This window comes from Haliotis rufescens, unplaced genomic scaffold (genome assembly GCF_023055435.1).
Source record: "Haliotis rufescens isolate VD_foot unplaced genomic scaffold, xgHalRufe1.0.p SCAF_1, whole genome shotgun sequence".
Taxonomy (NCBI): Eukaryota; Metazoa; Mollusca; class Gastropoda; order Lepetellida; family Haliotidae; genus Haliotis; species Haliotis rufescens.
Window position 1 is genome coordinate 31,035,477 of NW_025963779.1, and position 23,521 is coordinate 31,058,997.

The following is a 23,521-nucleotide window of genomic DNA, read 5'->3' on the forward strand; positions in this document are numbered from 1 at the left end:
GCGTATCAGGAGTGTCTACGGATGTATAGCGTATCAGGAGTATCTGTAGATGTTGTCTTAGATAGTGCAAGCCGTGTCAGGTGTCGCCCAGCAATAGGGTGATAAAACAAGACCCTGGACGACGACTCGGTGTTAGCATACTGTATGTGAGTGAGTTATTCATCTTATCTCATCGGCATGGTATTAAGTGGGCTAGCACTATAAAAGGCGGCATTAGTCCCGCCTTGTACAGGTTAACAGACACATACACAACACAACCTCTCTCTCTCTCGCACGCACGCACACGCACACACACACACACACACACACACACACACACACACACAAACGTGTGTGGACGTCGCTATAGAAGTGAATGATCATGAACGTTACGTTAAACCCCATTTCACCTCACCTATCATAATTTATATAGTCCCTATAGTCTTTGAGCAGCAATAGCATATTTTAAATGCCGTTGTAGAAGCTGTAGTAACAATGAAAACAGAGTCCACACATCTATTTCTATCTGCTAGCATTGAACGAATAAAACAACTTGAAATCCATAAGGCAACTCCGTCTTCATGTGACCAGCATGCTCGTTGGTTTCACCAAAGTGACTAGCGATTACTGCCGATATCAATTTAGCTTTCCTTTCGCTACGTTTACCCCCTTTCTGTTCTGTTGAGTCAAATAAGGTATTCAAACTCCGAGGCTTGCCGAAGAGATTTCAATCAACGATATTTATATTTCATATCAAAACACATGGTTTTGATTTATTATCCAGTGTCATTTTCAAGAACTGACTACAAAAAAATGTACTTATTTATTTACCCCGTTAACATTTGAGACAATCGCAAAAGAAATATCGTAAATAAATATCAAAATGCGCCTTCATGCAGCTGATATTTTCCCCGTCCGAGACAGCTTCTGTAGCTGTAAAATATATGTGAGAATTCACCACCTAAAGATTATTTTATATGTATTTATTTAGTTGCACGAAATGCCTTCTTGCGTTAAATAAGAAATATCCATCGGTCCAAAGAATTGGGACGTTCGCGCTGTAACCTTACTATGTAATAACGTGAAAGTTGTGGAACATTTTGGCCTTATACTCCATCACGTCCTCACTGACCAAAGAGTTTGGTATTTGACTGTTGTATCTTGGAACTGAAGGAATTTTGTTTGTTTGTATGTTGTTTAACGCCGCACTCAGCAATATTCCAGATATATGACGGCGGTCTGTAAAAAAATCGTGTCTGGACCAGACAATCCAGTGATTTACATCATGAGCATCGATCCACGCAATTGATGACATGCATGAACCAAGTCAGCGAGCCTGACCACCCGATCCCGTTAGTCGCCTCTTACTACAAGCATAGTCGCTTTTTACGGCAAGCATGAGTTGCTGAGAAGGAATCAATTGAGGAAAGGTTAATCTACAAATAATCACTTACCTTTTAAAATTCAGCTATTGCTTATGCCGATCCACCAATGGGGTGACCAGGGAAATTGGACAGTTATATCACCTCAGGTGTTTTTATAGCATATTTCCCATTTCATTTTATGTCCTGAGTGAAGTCCTTTCAAAAGGAAAATGGATACGAGTTTTGTATCCTATTTGTCACCAACGATGATTTGTAATAATGTTTAATCAACTAAATTACACCATTACAAAATTAGAGTAAAATGCGTATAAATATAAAATGTCAAAAAATGTACACATCAAAGGTGTATCACTTCCGTTTAATATACAAAACTATCCATGGGAACTAAATCTAGAGACAGCTGAATTGTTTGGGAAATCCAAGCAAACTTGTGTTAAAACATCATTGCCTTTCATTACCTACGCAATTTTGTTTCATCGGATAAACCCCCATTATGAGATATCCATTCTTGTTTACTTTTGTCAACAAACATATAAATAAGTGAATGAATTAAAAAGCATACAAGAAAGGGCGTGATTCGCGTATTAGCCAATCCAATTCCACGTTGCTATTAATTTGACAAACGTGTTTCATAACAATTTGTTTTGTTACCTCTCTACATCGTGGGGGGCACAGGTGGCCCAGTCGTCTAAGGCGCCGCTATTCGCTGTGCAGAGTTGCGTCCCTTGGGCACGCCAGAAACCTATGATTGTGGGTTCGAATCCCGGTTCGCCCCGATTATGTTTCTAGGTTTGTCAGCACCATACCCTGCTCGTGAGTTTCACCGAAGTGGTAAACGTCTGAGCATCACTTCGGGCTTTCCTCCCACATTAAGCTGACACGCCGCGATATAACTGGAATACTGTTAAAAGCGGCGTTAAACCCAACTCACTCACTCACTCACTCTTTACAAATTGTTTGATCTCACACAAGCTACTGTAGAAGCCTTTATCGGAAAAGTATTATCTATCTTATTGTACCTTGTTACAAGGCCATTCGAACTATCATTCACCTCCCCGCTGTGAGTACCACAAGTTTCCGCCTTATTGCAACTTACAACGGCGTTTGCACCACAAGGGCGAATGTAAGCGTGAATAAGGCCGTGACGGCAACCTTATACTTCGAACACCGTACGTGTGAGGCATTATCGGAGTCGGTAGTGTTTGACGGCATTACTGAAGTAGACGACGTCCAGGTCGTTGACGTTGGACACGGCAAATCAGATTCTGAAATTAAAGTGAGTGAGTGATTATTGCTTAGCGCAGCATCAGTAATCTTGCAACTACTGCAAATAGAAACAGCTCAAAGTTACGCAAAATTAAACGTTTATTGAGAATAGACTTCAATGTGTAAAAAACACGTCAACAATAACAAATTCACAGACTGCTGATTTAATCATTAACACACAAAATATTCTGGACAACAATACGAAATCAGGACATGGTTCAGCGCAATAACGTACCACAAGTCCCGCCCATTTTATTGAGCCAATCAGGAAACAGTGGTCCTTTAGTGACGGCGGCTTAATGTTTAAATACATGCGTGACCAACTCGTGTTATTCCGGGACCAGCCGAATAGTGACTCGCGCCCCTCTCATGGCCATTTTTGCGACCGGGTTCCGTCTTAGCGCAAACGGGCATACCCAAAACAATTGTCAACTCGTTGCGTAATGGTTCACATATTATTTCCCCATGTATCATATATAGTTCAGATGCAATTTAAAGCACATTGGGACTTGTGGAATTATACAGTATGATTGAACACATTTAACTGTGTCTTGGGTATATTTTAGATGCAAGACATATGTAAAATCAAAAAAATATTTCTGAGGGATTCTTTGACGAAGAACTTAAAATCATACGCGCATTCTGATTGGTTTGTCGTATTTTCGCACATAACCTTCATCGATAGGGGGACGAGTCTTCTTGCAGGTTACGGAAAGGGGCGAGTGTCGACGAATGGTTTAAATACACAAATATTGCCTAGTAGTCCAAACAGATGCAAGGGAATCACTCGCAATGTATTTATTCAGAGACAAACAAAAGAATCTAGTTTTTTATTACTAAATAAACATGAAGAAGTCCTACACCTTCATGTACGATATAATAAGTCAGTGAGAGAGTGAGTTGAGATTTACGCCACTATGCAATATTTCATCAATGTCACGGCTCGGGGCACTATAACTGGGCTTCACACATTGTACCCATGTGGGTAATCGAACTCAACCTTCAGCGCTACAAGCGAACGCTTTAACCACTGGGCTACCGCCCCGCCCCTAAATTAACTCAGTTTGTATCTACATAATAAATATATAAAACGTCAACGCCAGAGAATAACTAGTCTTGATTATTCTACTAAACAGATTCCTTTGGGCAAAATAGCGGTGAAAATGATGTGAATGGATCACTGAAAATCAATTACGACGCCACGTGTTCTTGAAGAGGGTAAGCTTCTGCCCTACCAGCAGCACTCCCTAGTTACACAGTTTGGATACGAAATGTTTTACCGCACAGCGGTGTTGACAACGGACGCACATGTAATCCATCCGCCATTACGGACTGCATTGACGGCCCAGTGAAGGCTGCAAGCTAATTGTGAGTATTACTAATGCCTTATTCTTTCATCTGGCTTGTCCAGCGCACAATGTATTAGTTTGTAAATACCTTGAGATAAACGCTGTTGTCATTCTCATAAATATACATAAATATACAGTTACATTTTGGCTGGACTAACGAGTCTTTGCATAGTCCAATCAAAATCGCCCACCGAAATCGAAATCCGGTTCGTAAACTGTCGTGCAGATTTCGGTCGATTGCAGGATTTGCAAAACATGTGCACCACCAACTCGTTGTCAGCAGATATTTTCCAAATCTTTTACTGTTTTTAGTCAAGGTGCTCGCGTGATTTGAAGCATTTCGCGATGTAAGACCCGTTTTATCACAATATAGATATTGATTATCGATCAGATCGTCCTGACTGGGCGCCACCATTTTGTGTAAAGCAAACGCAAGTGATACGAGGGGTGGAATCTGATTGGTCCATAGGAGAGGTTTAGAAGGGACATAGCTGGTAATAGCCACTGGCGGCGCTACGATCGAGCCCAGTAATTCCAGCCTAGTTCGACAAGGGTGGAAACTGGACTTTTAAAGTCAGTTAACTCTCTTGCCTCGTGAAGATGATAAATATATTGAAATTAGTTCTCGCTCCCATTAACTGTGATCTGAGGCATCCCATTACGGGTCACGTCAGAACGACTTTTCATCCGACCAATCAGAGCGTAGCTTATCAGATTGGGAACGTGACACTCGGAATGTATTTGCTAACCTCGCAACCATGCAACCTCGAAAAGGTTAACACGGGTCATTCCGAATGACAGTTACGGGCTACACGACCGATTCCGTGAACATCATCGTCAACATCTCGCTTGAGTTATTAGCATTTGAAACGGAAAATACTTTCCACATTGTATTTCTCAAAAGCTGAAGTCTTGCTGCAAACTTTATATGTTATGTGAGGAAGTAGGTCGGATAGAGCTACACTGGTACCCTGCCCTTCGCCTCCTATCGGCTGAAGGCGAGGAGCGCAAGCGCCCCAGGATAGGTAAACCAGTCTAGGACACAGCGTATCTCCCTCTTATGATTGTTGCCGAATAACGTTAACATGTTTAGTGTAATAATTTTAAATGTTATAATGAATATTTTCATAACTATCTATGCATTTCGTATGTCTGTATATCATTATACAAATGTGACACAAACATAAAGTCTTTTAAAAGTTTGGATACATCTTTTCAACTATTACCCATCCCCAACCCTCAAAACAAATAAGGCACACAGTGCCATTAGTGCTTCAGGTTAGACTTAGCTAAGTAGCGGTTTTGTGGAACGGGACCAGAATCAAGTGGCACCTTGCCGTGGTTCTTTGACTTCTGGTCCGCTGAAGCCGAGGTCGCCAAAATTTGAAATCAGTAACTTGTGTGTTATTGAGTAATACTTGCAGGCTGTTTCTTGTTAAGTCTGTCTGTACAACACAAGGAGATAGGGCTGTCCGGACTTAACCGAAAGTTTATAAGAATCAGAATCAGAATCAGAATATATTCATCACACAATCGTTATAATGTACGCGTGTATGAATTATTAACATTGTTTTCATGCTGTAAAGAATGAAGTTTTCGACGCGTCACTTTCGCGCCAAACGATTTCCAAAGTTAGGTAAAAAATATCGAACTTTGTATCGCGTGTTGTATATAAATACTATAATGGTTATGATCCGGAAGCCCCTCGGGGAACTATGTATGTCAGATTTAGTTCAAAATATTAATTAAAAGGGCTTAAATACTTGCCCAAATCAAGTTTCATGCGCTCGGGTGAAATCACATTTTTACTGTCCAGCAACGAAATTGTACTTGCTACCCACCAACTCCAGGTTTGGGATGGACAGCTCTAACCCCCATGGGAGAATATAACATTATTGGTAAAAACACAGCGTGTGCCATCATATCGTGTGTTGTGTGTTATTTGTATATGTAAATAGTGTAAGTATATATGACCCGAACAGCTTGTTACGTTATCATTTTTTATCAATTCCGGGTTTAAGGTGAGGTAAGGTGAAATGGGATCTAACGTCGCGTCCAAGATTATTGCACTTATATAGCGACACGAGTGTATGTGTGTCTGTATGTGTGGCTGCTTTTACGGACTAATGCCGATTTTATGGTGCTAGCCCACTGAGATACCATGCCGCACTTTAACATGAATGCCCAAAGCAAACAAAGTACACAGACTCCGAGCTGACCAGTCCTCGTTTAAGACCTTAATACCGAGCGCCAGGCGGTGTAACAAGAAGTACCATATTGAATTGACTTTTAATCCATCTCACCCACAGGTCTAACGCCGCACTCGGTAACATTCCAGCTATTTGACGTCAGTCTGTAAATAGTCGAGTCTGAACCAGACAATCCAGTGATTATATCGACCCACGCCATACATGAGATACATGTACACCAACCACGTTAGCGAGCTAGCTGACCGCCCTGTCCCGTTGGCTGCCTCTTTCAACTAGCATGGGTTGCTGAAGATCTTCACGCGGGCGTGGGCTACAAATACGATGCACCTCCACAGTAATGGCAAAATCTGAACCAAGGCTTAATCCCCTCTCATCGCTATCTAAAAGTCCAACCTCGTCATGTTCATATACATGTAGTTTGAAAGAGCGAGTGAGTATGGTTTTACGGCGCTTTTAGCAATATTCCAGCAATATGACGGCGGGGGACACCAGAAATGGGCTTCACACATTGTACCCATGTCGGGAATCGAACCCGGGTCTTCGGCGTGACGAGCGAACGCTTTAACCCCTGGTTTGAAAGAACAACCAATAGACATTACACACTCTTGGCGGTCGGGTAGCCTTATGGTTAAAGCGTTCGCTCGTCACGCCGAAGACACGGGTTCGATTCCCGACATGGGTCCAATGTGTGAAGCCCATTTCTGGTGTCCCCCGCCGTGATATTGCTGGAATATTGCTAAAAGCGCCGTAAACCCATACTCACTCACTCACTCATTACACATTCTAGTGATGTAACGGGATATAAACTCACCAAAACAGTACCTGGCAGGACAAGTGATGGGATGAACGAGATAATAGACGTAGTAGATGCTGCAGTTCATGACTTGCATGGTGTGTTCATGTTCGCAGCAGTCGGCATGGGTGCTGATGCAGGCAGTGATATTTACTACTCCGTCGTGGTCGCTGGGATGGGGACCTGAAAACGAACAAATCAATAATGACCTTACATAATACAGCTAGGTATAGCAAAATGTCACTCTACATTAACAAAGTACAATAGAAAAATAGAAGTCCATGATAAATGTGACAATATCCCATGTAACATGTGTATTTCCAAAAAGGAAATTAATAGTTTAAAAGGAACAACGAATGAGCAAAAGTAAAAACAAACACAATCATGAACGTTTTGCTTAAGCATGTTCACATCCTCCAACTGAATGATTGACATACGCGTGTGCACGAATAATCGATAGCATTGGTTTAGTCTACTAATGTACCTGAAGAAACAGTTTTTACAACATATGATGATTGAGTGTGTGATATTACCATTGAGCCATATAGGATACAATGAACCGCAGCTAGATGGTGGCACACACTGGGCTGACATTGCAGGAAAGTTGCCTTGGTCATCCTGAGGACGGAACCAGTTTTCTTTAATGTACAAGTCACATTTGTCATTGTTTTTGTCATACGGGCACTGAGGGTTTCTGTCCCCAGAGAGAGTCAGGTTCTTGTAGTCACTGCACGGGTTCTCATTTTCCACCACGACTGAAATTTTCAAAGAGTAAAAAAGCACATACATGCCTGGTAGCGTGAACGCATTATTATTTTGGGCCCGTTTTTTAAGCTTACTAGCACTACTTTCTCCGCTTGGCCCAACACTCATGGAAAGTTGATGATATAAGAGACAAAGCTAACAGAAATACAGTTGATATAAAGTGCATTCCAACATACAGTCATGGCTAACATGTATGAACACACCATGCATGCGGATATAATAGAAGTATATGGTCTCACCATAACATATCCACAGTACAACCCAACGAATGGACCTTCTCGCCATGTTTTAGTTTCTCTTCTGAAAATACTCGCCGTGTGGTGAAACCCTACCAGTCATGTGATTTATACACATACTTCATGTTGTGTGGTCTGTTGAAAACAATGCAGATTCAGAGACTCTGTAACCATGCACATTTATAATGGCCATAAAAGGTTACATTTCGATTTTCAGTTTTACGACGATTGAATTGAAGACTGACTCTCATGAGTTTTCTATTCCATTGTCCTGTTTCGCAGCGTGATATAAATCAGCCAGATTACACGGAGAGCAGCCGCGACGATATTCGTTAAGTAATCTATGGTCGTGTCATGAAAGACGTTCACGAGTTAAAGTGTCTGCAGAAGGCGACTGCCTTTGCGCCACCAGGAAGTTTTAATCGGGACAAAATACTTCGTGAAAGCACTCCCAAAATAATATATTGTTTTGTTATGTGACAACGCCAGGCGTTGTCAATGTAAACAAAGATACCACGTTAGTCATATATTTTATGACGTCCTGTTTAACTAAAACCATCACTTGGTAGCAAAGGCAGCCGAAGATGCAGGCGCCATGGTTGCTCCTCTTACTAGCGGCAGTCTCGCTGCAAGCAAACGGTATATGCAGATAGAGTGCCCTTATATTACCATTTTATCATAATCTGATTGGTTACTTGTTATGTGGACCTAGCTGCCGAATGTTCATTTAATGTTGTCGATATCACCAGGTAAAATGTTTCACTTGAAATTGTATTGTAGTTGTTATAAACAGAAAGTCAGTGAGTACACTTCACATTGAGTCCGATTTTCTCAGATTGGTATCTCTGCAATATAATGCATGTATTTGAACTGCTGTTTGCAGGAGAAGACAACCCCTGCCAAGACTACATATCGTTTCCCGACTTGGACAGGAGGGACGTCAATTATGAATTATCAGTAGGAGAAAAACCCCTGAATGATTTTTTCATTACCAACTCCGGGGTTTGGTTCGGTACGGACGGTTATGACATCGTCACCAGTGCCCCACCACAGAAACGATGCGGCACCGTGTATCCAGTCTGGATAAGAGGTAACACCCTGGTAAACAAATTGTATACATGTGATCCACACGTTTGTGTCGATATGTTAGTTCTCCGTGAACTTCTCAATATTCAAAGTGTTATCATTGGGGTTTTCTTACCGTACGTGAGTGGTGTTATCCATCGATACTATATTTAAGTATTGCTGAATTATGAATAAACTATTTCAGACCCGTTGCCAGAGAACGGCGAGGAGACTACAGTTACGGCATGTGTACGTATAGACACAAACACTTGCCAGGTGAGCGAGAACATCCTTGTTCGGGACTGTGGAAACGTCCGCATCTACCAGCTGAAGAGTACTAAGGTTGATCAGTCTGCCTACTGTGTGGGTAAGTTCGAACAAATTGAAATCTTTCTCCCTCTCCGTCTAACTCTACCTCTTACTCTGATTAATATTGTGTAACTTTATAAGCTTGACATAACACTTTGTGATGGACGATAAATTAAATTTAAATTGTTTAAATTTCAGGTCTTACTGACCCAACAAAACGTAAGTAAGATTCTATTTTTACGTAACCAGTATACTGACCAAAAGAAGTCAGGCATCATGGTCAATAATTTTGGGAAAAATTGTGTGCTCAGTCTTCACTACAGAAAATATTTCCAAAACTATTCAAGATCCCTAACTTTTTTTTTCAGTATATTATTGCCTCATCCTATATTATTAATCAAGTACACTTCAAATCCTTCAACTCGATCGCAATTCTGTCATGACCGGATCGTGATTCGGTCTTGTTTCGGTCGTTATAAAGTTGGGGAACCCGGTTGGGATCCTATCTTGATGAAGATAGGATTATGTCCTACACATTGTTAAGTATTTAACCGCAAGTTGGTGAAATGATGCAATGGTGATAAGGTTTGGAGGAAAAATATTTCATCCTTCTCAGTCGTCCTTAATATTCTGGAATGTAATAATTAATGAAAAAATAGAAGTGATAAACTATTTTCATATGATAGTTATATAGATATGAGGCATTGGAAATGAATTATCCAGGTGTTTTAAATTGTACATGCATAAGATTGCACGGAGAGCATACATGTACGTACTTGAGTGAAAAGTTGTTTTGCGACGAATGTGTACAACGTTGGTGCATGCTGGCAGTTATTCGACCATGCATGCAGAGTGAATATGTACCTGTATATCGTCACTGGAAAATTCATTAAATTTGATTAACTGGTTTACACAGGGAAATTTTAATTTCACACAGACAATGTCTCAGTTTGACATAAGTCATAAATCACAACGACTATATTTAGACTCCTGGATATAAGTGGCACAGAGAACAACATGATGCCATCAAATATCAAGTTATCACATTTGTTTAATGTTAAGGAGCTCAATTATATTTTTCAACATTAACAGGTGATCAATTGTGTTTTAAATAATTATAAATAACGAACTGTGTTCTTCAATATAGTCTTGTGTACATGACACACCATGTATCTACGCCTGGGTTGACGGAAAATCAGCTGGCATTGGCAGGGCAGCGTCTGTACAGACTTGCTCGCGAATGTCAGTCTCTGTTGGCGTGGCGGCACTAGCAGATGGAGTCTGCTCGAGTTGTACTTTACCTCACCTTAACGTCCATGTCAATCGTCTTCAAGTACTGCTTGAAGACGTCTTTGAAGCAGAGGTGGAGATGTCAAGGTGCCCCTTTGCTTGACGCAAACTCGCTATACAAGAGGTTCTTCACGATTCTGGCATCATCCATGCGATGGACGTGGCCGAGCCAGTGAAGTCACCACTGTTGGACCAGGGAGAAGAGACTCATGATCATGGCTCGGGAGATAACGTCAACCTATGACTCGGTCACTCCAGCTGATGCTGAGAATGCGCCCCATGATGTGTATGTGAAAGGAGTTTCTTTCTTGTCTGGAGGAGAGTGTCCAAGAGTCGCTGCATACAGCAATGTGCTGAAGACTCAGGCTTTTTTACGCAACCTTGGTGTTGGTTGTCAGCTTGCTGTTCTCCCTCACTTTCTTTGTCAGCCTAATAAGAGTGGTGGACACTCTACTGATCCACCTGTTGATCTCAGTATCCAAGTACCTCACTACCTCCAGCTCATGTTTGTTGATAAAGAGGCTGCTCGACGCCCTATCCCATTACGTTTGTCTTCACACTGATGATCAAGTCCTGGCATGGACTTGAGAAGCAGCCCATGACGTTTTGCAGCTGGTTCTATGTGTTGGTTGCAAGATCCACATTTTCTGGGAAAAACATGTCTCTGATGAAGACTTCACAAACTCAGGGATTTTGCTTTTTTAGCCAGATTCAACATCTACCCATCTTCTTATCTTGTGTGAAAGCAAATACGCAACCCTGTTTTACTCCCTTCTTAATGTCTGAAGATTCAGAGGACGTTCCGTCAAACCGCATGCTGCCTTTCATGTCAGTGTGGAACGACTGGATCATGCTGAGGAGCTTAGGTGTTCAGCCAGTCCTTGAAATTTGCTCACAAGGCAGAATGCATCACTGCAATTCAGGATACACTGTGTCAACAAGTTTCTGTAGTCTGTTCAGGATCACACAAGTTAAGAGCTTTCCGACAAAGCCATGGCAAGGAGATAACATGATAGTTGTTTCAATCGCTTCTGTGACCCTTGTTCTTGCACAAGGTGACAATGCTGCAAACTCTTGTGTCAATGCACCGCGCAATCATCCCATCACGACACAGAAATTCATGCAGGTGGCATAGCAGAACCTCGTTTCCACACTTAATGATCTCTGGAGGGATCCCATTCATTACTGATGCTTTCCAGAAGGATATTCTCAATGGCCTTGCTCAGTTCCTCCATGGGGGATTTCTCAATGTCCTCCAGCTTCAGAGACAAAAATGCTGTTTTCATTGAGTAAAACTCATAGCAGAGGTCAACCCATGTCTCCATCTGCTTGCCTCACTGATCGTTTCGCCTGTTGCATATTTCAGGGGTGCAATCTTGCCTTGATTTGAACCAATTGCTTTCTTGGTGGCATTGTAAACACATTGGAAGTCTACAGCATCATGATTGAATGCAGCAGCTGCACCCAGCAGTTAATGCATTTTCTCGCTCTTTTCTGGATATAACGACAGTCACAGCCAGTTTTCGCCATCAGCCATTTCCATCCAAGATGTGTTCATTCTCATTCTGAAGCTTTACTTATGTATTGTAAAGCTCCATGAAACACTTTCACGGACCTCGCACCCTGAATAATACAAAATATCACACCAGATACACACCATGCTGCCATGTGCTTGGCTCCCAAACAAACGAATCCCTTCCAAGGGGGTAACTTTTCCCCGTAATGATTCATGTCACTTAATACAAACTGCATGTTACATGGAAGATGGAAAGTTCTATCCGCTCCATTAATAAGCAGAGATAATATGGTGTAACTGACTCCATGGTTGAACCTGAGAGATCATCATAACTTGCCAGCAGTTTGTGTACATGTAGTTCATATAATGGAGCAGTCCCAAGTAAAAAGGGAAGCTCTACGGTTTCACCTGAATTTGACTACTGCCTCACTTTGTTGGGGATAGAATAACGTGATCATCCATGTCCACATTATAGCCCAGGAAAATCTGTTTGAGACATTAATATGCCATTCATGATCATGCCAAGGGTATATTATCATCTTATTTGTCATAGCCAGAGAATAACTCAAGGACGACTAACTGTTAAGCAGGTCAGAGAAACTGGATCCTGTCTCTCTTACGGCTTAACTGAGATCAGAAAAGGTCCTGAGCTGCCTAAATGTAAGGCATGAGGCTTCCACATAGATTACATGGATTCGGTTTTACGATACAGACAAGGAAATAAATAATGATAAAAGTGAAAAATCTGCATCCTTAATCATAAGAAATCTCAATTTAAAGCATTGTACGATTCAGATCATATCCTAGCTTGTATTTAATGAATCACTGTCAAAAAGTGGTGAATCCAGGTGTTCTCAAACATGCAAAGACAATGGTAATGTATTTGTTATGGCATAATGTTAACTTGTCGATACATTCGCCCGTTTTCAATCACTCCAGGTTTTGATGGTCCAGGGTACAATAAATGTATTTTGACTAAGGGAAACATTAATTGAACACATGTACTAATTTACTTAATTTCACACCATCATCCGTCATTTCGAAATGAAAATATTAAGTTATGTTATTCATGAGAGTGACTCAGACTACAACAATTTAATATTAACAGATAATAATGTCAAAATGATAATCAAGTAATATTTCATCCATGTACTGATATCAAACTTCCTCACCTTCACCTGTGTACACGAGTCTGATCTGACAGTCTTAATGCTCTGTTGTTTCTTACATGTACTGCATGTGACCATGTCACATTTTAACAAAGAAAAATATTCTTGCCATGTGTCTGGCAGTTAATGGCTAAAAATGAATGGCAAGGTCACTTCTGAAAGCCAGAAATAATGAAGGTTTAAGACAGTTATGATTATAATAACTGTGTGACAAACTGAAACTTAATCAGGAGAAAGTTTCTGGCACGTGTAATGGACGCAGCTTTGCACGCTGTACATTGCGCCGTAGGCGACTGGGCCACCCGTACTTCAAGATACTCATGAACTTAGAGATGAATGAAAGTATTTGGGTCAATGTAACCATGAAAACTTATAATATAAAACGTCAACACCAGTGAATAACCAGTCTCGATTACCCACCAAAGGAGATGCTGTTAGGAATAAACGGCAAAGTAGCAGTGAACATTTTATGAATTGTCCATGAAATTCTGTGATGACATAAGGTGTTCGCGAAATATAAAAACATGTCAGATAAACATAAAAGTAGCGATGAATGTACTTTTATGCCATCGATCCACGATCTGACTCATCACATGAACGAGCAGTCTCCCAATCCCTGACCTGTTCGCTGTTCACAATCACTTGGCCTTGTCATAGCGTTCATGATTATCAATTTGGTTTTTTGCGTTACGTACAGAAAACATGTGACATTTTAGATATGACTTGGATATTTTTCTAAAAGTGTCTCCAGGCAATAGTGTTAGGCTAGCTTGCAAAATAGTGGTTGCACTTCATTACCTGCAAAATTATATATAGAGAACCTCTCACAGCTAAGTGAGTTACAGAGTAGCGTCCCAGACTCGGTAATACGTAGGCATCTGCTGGCAGATCCCTTAAGAACCCTCAAGATAGTATAGCATGTTTTTCTTGGATTTTATGTTTAAGACCAATCCAATATGTTTTCTTGAATGACATGTTCGTAGGGTCGTAATACTACTTCCACTACCCTTTGCCATTCCAGTCTTCCGGTCGTGTCCACACTTTGAGAGAATGGAATACCTTCTCCTGCAGAAACATCTTCATCTCTTTACTGCATTGTGTTTGATTGGGGACCCGTTGAACATTATGAAGCTGCATCGCCCCTCGCACTATCTGTCAAATCTTCCAGAATAACTTCAGATAGCGTCTGATCACTTTTTTCACAGTCTTTAGAAATTTGGGTATATTCCTCTTCACTATTTTCTTAGAGGGCTGTTGGGGTTTGAACCGGGCATATTTGAACATCGTAATTAGCTAATTATCCTGATAATGCAGTCTCCTCGGGTTTGATCTAAAGTACTGTTTCTTTGGGACGAAATTACATTTTTTTTATCCCGAACTCCACAGCAGTATTTGAACATGCATGTGTTTGACAAGAACCATTAGATCATGCTGGTAGCTACGAAATGTCCTTTCTTGGTTATTCTGAATAGCTAACGAATTTCAAAATTCGTAGCCTGAACCAGATTCAGCTCTGAATCAGGAATATTCACAGGCAAGGATACGTCTCATGCTGCAAACGGTTTCAGAATTTAGGAGCTTGGTGTACGTGTTAAATATCGCGAAAAACGGAACATACAAAGTGGTCAGGTACTTCATCCTACAGAGAGTACTCGTGTAACAGTTGCTCCATGTATTTCGTATGTTTACAGGCAGTCGTCACATGACAAAGTACTGTTGTTAAGTGTCAGGCAACAAACAAGCTTTTATTATTTTATGTTTTATGGAAATTGTGTGAGTAACCGGTGCTACCTGTAGGGTGTGATATGCTTACGCTTTTCGCGAAAACTTGGTCTCATCACTGATTTTAAGTGATCCATGCACATAATTTTTTATTGCTTTTTGCAACTAATAGAATCTATTTCGGATGTTAATCAAGACTGATTATTCTCTGGCTTCGACGATGTATAATTTCTTGCATGCTCGAGTTTATCGACTGTGGCGGACGTGTTAGGATGTAATATGGAGCCAACACAATTGAGCTTGTCAATGAATACTGCCCCTGACATATAAACTGCCTTGTTGAAAGTTACACATACCCAGGTATAGTTCCTGGCTTCATAACGCGACAATACTGTAATATGCCTAGAACCAGTCAAGACATGTTTTTAGAGAAAACAAGGTAGTTTGTCTGAACATAAAGCCTATGAACGTCACAGGAAGCCTCATTCCTACCTGATGTCCTGAACACGCTCAGATATGTACTTCACCCATACATTTAAAAATACATATGAAGGTTTATCACCCAATTCGATGCCATTAAACTCAGTATTGAACAAACGGAAATATCATTGGGAACCGATTGCTTCAGCAAATGGTTTCAGCTGTTAGATTTGCGATTAAATGGACCAGCTTTGCTTACTTAAGTATCCACATACCACTTTGTAGTTGTTAGATCGTGCAAATATAACATATTTATATGCACATTTAAACAAATGCAAAGAATACTGTTTATTGTCATTCTCACGAGTTACAAAATAAATCTTACAATTACACTCCCCCAGAACAGAAACGCATGTGTGGTTTTTAAGTGTTTATTTTTTAATCCTAATGAAGAAGACTTTGCATGTGCATGTTACGTCCCTAAATGACTGCACAACACCTGCCAGTGGAATAAATAAGGCTGGGGATAACACCTTGTTGAATGACAGCCCATTCTTCCTGAAGAGCTTTGCATAATTGCAGTTTATACTATTGCCCTGGAAGACGTTGACGTAAACGTCTATCTAGCTCACCCCACAGAAGCCAAATTGGGTTGAGATCCAACGATCTTGGCAGCCACGGTATTAAGTGTATGTCCTAAGCTTTCGTGAAACAGAACAGACTTGTGCTCAGTGGTGATGAGCATTGTCCTGCTGAAAAATGGCGCCTAGAGCTTGATGAGTTGGGACACGGTGACGAAGAGATGGCTTCCCACATTATGACACTGAATCTAAAGAATTCTATTATTGTTTTAATCAACAACCGTTGGAATGCTCAGGGGTGTGATGCGACTGTTGTTCACAACAAGGTTATGGACGTCTTTAATGTTTTCTTTTGTGGTGCTTGTGGCCATGGTGGGTCGGCCAGTGCGGGAAACATCTGCCCAATACTGACCTTTGTCCAGTTCCATGCTAAGGAGTAGGGTACTTCAGAGTCAAAGTCATTTAACAAGGTCACGGCAAACTGTGAATTATGACTCAACAAACACAGGTGAATGCTAATATGTCATACACAAGAATAATAAAAACCTAGATATGTCAGATTCAAGAATATCCAATCATAAAGACATTAAATATATTACTAGAGAGTACACTTCTTCCTTTTCAAACTACATGTATATCACTTTCGTCTGTGCCTGCACAATAAATAGAAGGTCCAACTGATTTGATTTACGATGTCTAGTGTCACTTGAATAACGTGAAGTATATCTTTATTGATGACATATTTACAGCTGTACTCATGAGCTCTCACGAAAAGTCTTAAAATCATGTCGCCTTTGATTTGTGTGATAAAACATAGTCAAGAAATAAGAACAGCGTTTTCATTGCATTCAAACGGCAGTTGTTACATGTTGATTCCCAAATGAAACGCAATAGTTAACCCACAAATCAGTAGGTACATAAATAAATGAGACATAAGTAAATAACCACACAAGATCAATGAACAATTAACAAATTATAATGAAATGCACAGGATAAGGTTAACATTCATAAAAGTCAATACAATTGGTCAGACTATATTAGGCACTAATTACGATAGGTGTACCGTTTGTACTGGCAAATAGACAGACGTGGCAGGAAGGCCTCACTCGCCGCGCCCTCGTCTCACATATATGTAGGAACAGCCTGCCTCACAGAGATTTCGCGAGCTTGAAGTAAGGTCGTCGTTCAACAACTGCAAACGAGTAGTAGACAAGCTACTCACAACTGAGTTCTCTATATCGGTAGGTTAACGAAGATGGCAACGGTGTTTGATCATAAACAACCAAGGGATGTCACTCTACATCTAGGTCAACACCTTTGATGTAGTTGCAATACTGATGTGTGTGATGTTAAACAACAAACAAGCACTATTGCCTAGGATGGGCCTTGTGCAAATATATTAATGTCTCTGACAACATGACCGACAATCCACGTCGGGGTTCTACAATTAAACGCATCATGAAAATCACAGAGTCTGACTTGGAACCCATCACGAGTTGACAATTTAGTAATAATCTAATAAATTATAAATATTATTAAAACATTTGTCAATATACTATTTACATTGTACATTTATCTAATTATTTCGTTTAGTATTCATTATCTGTCGCATAAACGTTACTGTTTTACAGTGTATGAGTTATTGTATGAATTTAACATTTGTTATCCTCAACTCGCACCCTTAACTGACTCGCTTGCAATAATTGCCACCCGATCCTCGTGTAAGGCACTGTTAATGACTGGAATAATCACAGTTAGGGTTCTTGTCCCCGAAATTGACACAAATATCCCTTGAGATTATTATCCCATTGCAGCGATTCCAGGCTTCAAAGTCAAGCCAACTGTTCAGGTCGAGGCCGTACTTGTTGGAACAAAAAGTGAATACAAGTTCCGATGTTTGTTTTCTCCGTCGACGTCCGAAGTTTTACATTACCAAGTGCTCTGGTACGCTAATGTGAAAATGGTCTACACCTTCACTCCAAGGCAGTGGTCTGATCAGTTTCTAGAGAATACATCTCTCACTGAAGCCATCCTAAAAGCAAGACGTTTCGAATCACCAGGATTTACTGTAAGTACAAATATACGCGTCTTTTGATTGTTAATTACCATACATACTGAAGCAAACAATTCGCGTGGAGCAAATTGTAAGAAATCAGCACTCAAGAACAAATTGCAAATAAATTATTTATGTATACATTGCATCAGAATCAAACACTTAACACAGGCAAACTCTGTCCTTGTCACAGTCTTGGGAATTTGTCAAGAAGGGGTGGATAAATGTCAGTAATGTGTGAAGGCACCATTAGCAAGGATAACAGCTGTACAGCAAAGTCTCATGTTCTGACAAGGTGTTGATGTCTGGAATGGTAATGTTGGTCCACACTTAAAAAATGGCACGTTCAAGGTCACTCTCATCCCAAATATATCCCATGCATGCTCTTTCTCAGAAGGATCTTGCTGGCCAGTTCAGAACAGGAACTTGGTTTCCATGAAGGAATTCAGGGGTTAAACGAGCTGTATCGGATCGGGCGTTATTATCCCCTGCCCCAACGAAGTTGGCGGGGGATATTGAAATGGGTTCCGTCAGTCCGTCCGTGCGTCCGTGTGTACATGTGTCCAAAAATCGTTTCCGGGGCATAACTCAGAAACCGTTAAATATTTCTCTACGAAACTTTGCATGTCTATCAGACTCATGCTGAACTGGTGCCTTTGGCTATTTAGGATTTTTAAAAACTTTTATTTTTTACGTTTCCATGGCAACAAGTTTGATTTAAGTTTTAATATAGGGTGGGTTCACTTATGGCGGATAACGAAATAAACTGTTAAGTATATCCCTGCAAAACATTGCATATATATATATACAGCACATACTGAACTGGTGCCATTTGATATTAAGGAGTTTTAGAAATGTTTATTTTAGAATTTCCATTTTGACATGGCCTGAGAGAAATGTTGGGTCAGTTACCTGGTTTGGGACCATAACGTGTTAACATTGGCGGGGAATATAGACGACTTCGTCTACTATACGCTTGTTTTGGTTGAAAACCACAATGCTGAATAAATGGAATGACCACGGGTGTGACAATGTTGTCACAATAACGCTGAGCGTTGAGTTTCCCATTAACGATCACAAGATCAGTTTTGGCACTGGCATAAATGGTTGCCCATACCGAAATGCTTCCAGCGCCGTATAGATCTCACCGGACGGCGTTATCTGCGTTACACCTTTCGCCATATGCGGTGTCTTACATCGTCAGAAAATAGGGATTCATTGGTGAATAACGTCTGGTTCGCCATGTTTTGGTTTCGATTCCGAACTTGTATATACTCATGCATACTTTGCCAAGCCGCTAGTCTACCCTTTCTAGTCTCGCTAGTCTACGCAGACTTTCCGGCATTCCACGCAGGCATTACTGCCATCACTGTCACGCGCATCGCTGTCAAGCACGAGTTCTAAGGCTTTATGGGATGCATGTGTTGTTTCAACGTTCTGCATTCGGTGATAGGACGAAATGGTGAGGCATTACTGCACATCACAGCTCACCTCTGGTGCTTATCGATGGCAATATGACAGGTGTACGGTACGTAACGAAGTTATCATTCTCACGTTACTTCTGACCCTTGAATGACATCACTTTACAGCAGGACAATGCACGCCCTCACTTTGCAGGTGTGGTTACAGATTTCATTGGACAACAGAAAAACAGATCAACAGAATCCCCACGCTCCCTTGGCCTGCTGTTTCGCCAGATCTGTTGCCAATCGAACATGTGTGGGATGAAATGAAACGTCGTTTTTGACGACTTCCATACTAACCGGTGATGATAATGACAACCAACAAGCCTTCCTCAACCTTCTTGTATCGTCAATGAGGCGCCATTGTCAAGCTTGTGTCACTGCTAATGGTGGTCATACCCGATACAGACTCGTGAACTGACAATTGACACCACGCCAACTTCAAGAAGAAGTGACGTTTACAGAGGACATGTGTTGACACTGTCATGATGATTTCATGTTTCATGGCCATCACTATATTGTTCTGTTGCAAAATCCTTTGTTTGCATATAAATATTATTTCCCTTGACCATTAGTGAAGCACAGGAACATTTTCCCCGCAAATATATATACTGCCGAAAGAAAGTGTACACCAATGTTTTGATGGTGGCTAAAAATGAAACAAACAAGACATGGTTATTCTTTGTTGATATATTCAAAACTGGAATCTTTGTTGAGTTTTCGACCTTGGCAGTGTTTCAGCGACTGTTTTCAGCTTAGTAACGCTTTAACAACATTTGGTTTTTTGTTTGGTCAAATCCACTTTTCCAGTGTATACTTTCTTTTGCCCGGCAGTTTACATATATTAACAGATTCAGAAAGTACTCCAACAAATCCTCTATGAAACATATAGCATTATGTTATTTTGTCACACTTTTCATCCAGAATGTGTTTAATTTGGATTGGGTTCGGTGGATGTAAGACTCATAAAGTCAGACTGAGTCACCACATATTCTTTTTAAAGGTACAATGTGCAGTCAAGGCATCTTATGGCGTTGGCTTTCCTCCAGGACAGAGTGAAATGAGCGATGCAAAATTTATTGGCATTGTGGTATGTATGAAAGTTCAAGAAAGGTAACCTACAATTAGCATTTGATATTATTTTACGATTAAGCGACACAATGTCCAACATCCATTATTACAAATAGTGAGAGTTGGAATCTGATAGGTCAGTAGGAAGGACAAAGAAGAGACATAGCTGAGGAAAACTGAGCATAGCCACTGGCGATCGAGCCTCAAAATTCCAGTCTAGTTCAGCAAGGGTGGACTTTCAGAGTCAGTTGACTCCCTTGCCTCGGGAAGATGTTGGTTGTAACCTGTTAGCAAATGCAGTGAACAGGGCCATAATGAGTGAGTGAGTTGGGTTTAACACCGCTTTTTACATTATTCCAGTCATATCGTGGCGTGTCAGCTTAATATGGGAGGAAAGCCCGAAGTGATGCAGGTCTCCAGACGTTCACCACTTCGGTGAAATCCACGAGCTCGGGTATGGTGCTGACAAACCTAGATATGTAATTGGGGCGAACCTGGATTCGAACCAACATCCGCTCACAATATGACATGGTCTCTACCTATTGTTATTGCATGAAAAACATGATCATAACCTTAAAAAAACTTAAAATAGCTCCAATCTATATTTAATAGATCGAAACCCCCTCTGTAATTGTGAAAGAAGGTGAGGATGTTATCGTTCACCTTGGCCTGTCCACACCATTCGGATGCGGAACTGAAAATGATTGTTCTCTGCTGGTAAACGTCATGGTGGAGAGTGAGAACAATGTGTGCGACCCATCGGCAATGGTTCATTCCCAGTGCGGGGTGCGGATATGGAAAAGAGACTGGCAACAATCCCACTCCTTGACGGTAACAGGAAACCCAACTCAAGGGTATAGCCCTAAAACTGCCGTATCAAAGCTACGTTTTCGTGTTGCGTCATATTTCATTCCTCATCCCTTCTGGTCTATGTATGACGTTGGCGAAGTAACAGTAAGTATATTTCATACAGTGAAATCAATTAATCTAACGTAGATATCTGAAATGCCACTGTGATACTACCTGAAAGTGTTTACTTAATGGGCCAAAAATATAAATTTGTCAGGACATACTTAAATGAAATACGAAAATAATACGTAGCAGCATCAGACATGTTGTACACTCTTTTGCAAATATCTTGATTTAATGGTAATTGCTTATTTGTATTGACAATAAGTGTTGATACATTTACAGGTACAAATTGTTAAAGACACAAGAATCTTCAAAAACAAAGTTTGCTACGCATATACAGATCCACATATGCAGACTACTGATGGAAGGTACTGGAAAATTATGGTTCTAACACAAATCCACATACATTCGGTCACGTTTGTCACCGAACCGAATATATATACACTTAAGAGAAGTAGGGAGGTTGAGAAAATGTTAAAACCAAGTATTAGAACAAAGATATAGTCTGGAAGATAATTTAAGGTTCCCACGTTTACTACAATATCTGAAAAACTATTGGACCTACTCCAGTCAAAGTTGGTATGAGATTATTAAACAGTCATACATAACTGGATATTACATTTAAAGACAATCGGTGCATGAATAAAAAATCTGTCTATTTAGCTATCACTATATTTCATCAACAACCAGACCTGTTCGTCACGGGTGGAACGAGCATTCATTGTAACAGCCATCTGCATAATGCTACCCCTGCGTCACCTATGACGTTAATCCCCTACTGTCGTTAATTTGTTAAATTTGGCAACTTTTGCTCTGTGGCAGTTAATTATTCTATATTGTATTCGTTTCAATATGCTTATCCTTTCAGGAAGTACGAATTTCATGATGATGGCGTGTTCGTCTTTTATAAGAACGTGGACCTGAATTTGGAGGTAAAAGAAATGGTTCTAATCAACAATAATTTGAACTCATGAAAAAACACCACACACCCCATCACGCCCGCCTGTCTACACACAAATATGCACATACAATAGTGAACTGCAACATACATGAGCCCTTTGGTTATATTAACTTAATACCACGTTTGCTGGTACAAATACAACTGATCCCCCAACTAATAACACACACCATCACGCCCACCCACAAACAACATATATACACACACACAGAAGTGAACTACAAAAGATATTTGCACTTTGGCTGTCATAATTTGATTCCACGTTTCTAACCTTGCAGGTACAAATTCAAATGCTTTCCTGTGGAAGTGGGCATGTAAGATGCCCATGCGGCGTCGCTGTCCGAGCTGGAAGGACCGTATTCCACATGAACAGGTGTTACAGATCAAGCTGGAACATCAATTACGTCATGTGTGAAGATGGAAAAGACATTCTCAAAGTACTCAGGAAAGGAACAACATATCAGGTACACATTAAACAATTCATCATTAGAGTTATACACTGACCATTCTTGTCAAGTGTCAAAGTCATCCACGATGTTAAAGTATGAAGAAATGTAAGGTTAAATGACACCTCGGGTTGAATAAACTAAATATAATTGTAATTTGGTACATGCCATCCTTGCGAAGTGGCTGCGATCTGGAAACGTTTTTGATAAGGTCAAGCTCGAAATGAAGGTCATTCGTATGGTATGTTTGCCATTTTCACTTCATTGCCTTTAAGTCCTGTGTAGTGGTTATATTGTTGGAATTCTTATGTATGACAAATGATGATCTTTTAATATAGAATGTATTTGTAGGTAATTTTGACCTGTTTGAAACCACATGGTACTTTGATATGTCAGGGATTGCAGGTGATGATAATTTACAAAAACGGATTATGTCAATAGTCAAGGTACCATTCAGATCCTAGCCCCCAAAATACATTTTTTTATCTCTAAACTCAAATAGGAGTTGCTGTCGGTCAATGCAACTTGGACATGTCATCCTCAGGGTAGGGTCCAAATCTTAA

The 23,521-nt window shown here is 40.5% G+C and overlaps 2 protein-coding genes across 2 annotated transcripts in view; one reads left to right on the forward strand and one right to left on the reverse strand.

Moving 5' to 3' along the window:
- Nucleotides 1–2,345: 2,345 nt before the first annotated feature.
- Nucleotides 2,346–8,071, reverse strand: LOC124120590 (oncoprotein-induced transcript 3 protein-like). The gene is made up of 4 exons (XM_046483448.2): nt 7,987–8,071; nt 7,516–7,737; nt 7,001–7,165; nt 2,346–2,629 (listed from the first exon to the last, which is right to left on the reverse strand). Exons 1-4 carry the CDS (start codon nt 8,030–8,032, stop codon nt 2,457–2,459), a joined length of 606 nt encoding a protein of 201 aa, XP_046339404.2. The 5' UTR covers nt 8,033–8,071; the 3' UTR covers nt 2,346–2,456.
- A 486-nt stretch (nt 8,072–8,557) lies between these two features.
- Nucleotides 8,558–23,521, forward strand: part of LOC124120580 (von Willebrand factor D and EGF domain-containing protein-like) — a 28,490-nt gene continuing 13,526 nt past the window's right edge. The window contains exons 1-10 of the mRNA XM_046483439.2: nt 8,558–8,622; nt 8,867–9,073; nt 9,254–9,415; nt 9,556–9,576; nt 17,870–18,123; nt 20,575–20,661; nt 21,255–21,596; nt 21,837–21,922; nt 22,423–22,486; nt 22,791–22,976. Coding sequence (XP_046339395.2) covers nt 8,568–8,622; nt 8,867–9,073; nt 9,254–9,415; nt 9,556–9,576; nt 17,870–18,123; nt 20,575–20,661; nt 21,255–21,596; nt 21,837–21,922; nt 22,423–22,486; nt 22,791–22,976 — 1,464 coding nt within the window. The 5' untranslated portion in view covers nt 8,558–8,567. The remainder of the gene's footprint in view (nt 8,623–8,866; nt 9,074–9,253; nt 9,416–9,555; nt 9,577–17,869; nt 18,124–20,574; nt 20,662–21,254; nt 21,597–21,836; nt 21,923–22,422; nt 22,487–22,790; nt 22,977–23,521) is intronic.

What these genes read in the sequence shown, in the direction of transcription:
- LOC124120590 (XM_046483448.2), bottom strand. Translation starts at nt 8,032, where the DNA reads ATGGCGAGAAGGTCCATTCGTTGGGTTGTACTGTGGATATGTTATG. An exon ending in TGTACTGTGGATATGTTATG is followed by an intron (nt 7,738 to 7,986) that starts GTGAGACCATAT and finishes TGAAAATTTCAG; the next exon opens with TCGTGGTGGAAAATGAGAAC. An exon ending in GTATCCTATATGGCTCAATG is followed by an intron (nt 7,166 to 7,515) that starts GTAATATCACAC and finishes GTTCGTTTTCAG; the next exon opens with GTCCCCATCCCAGCGACCAC.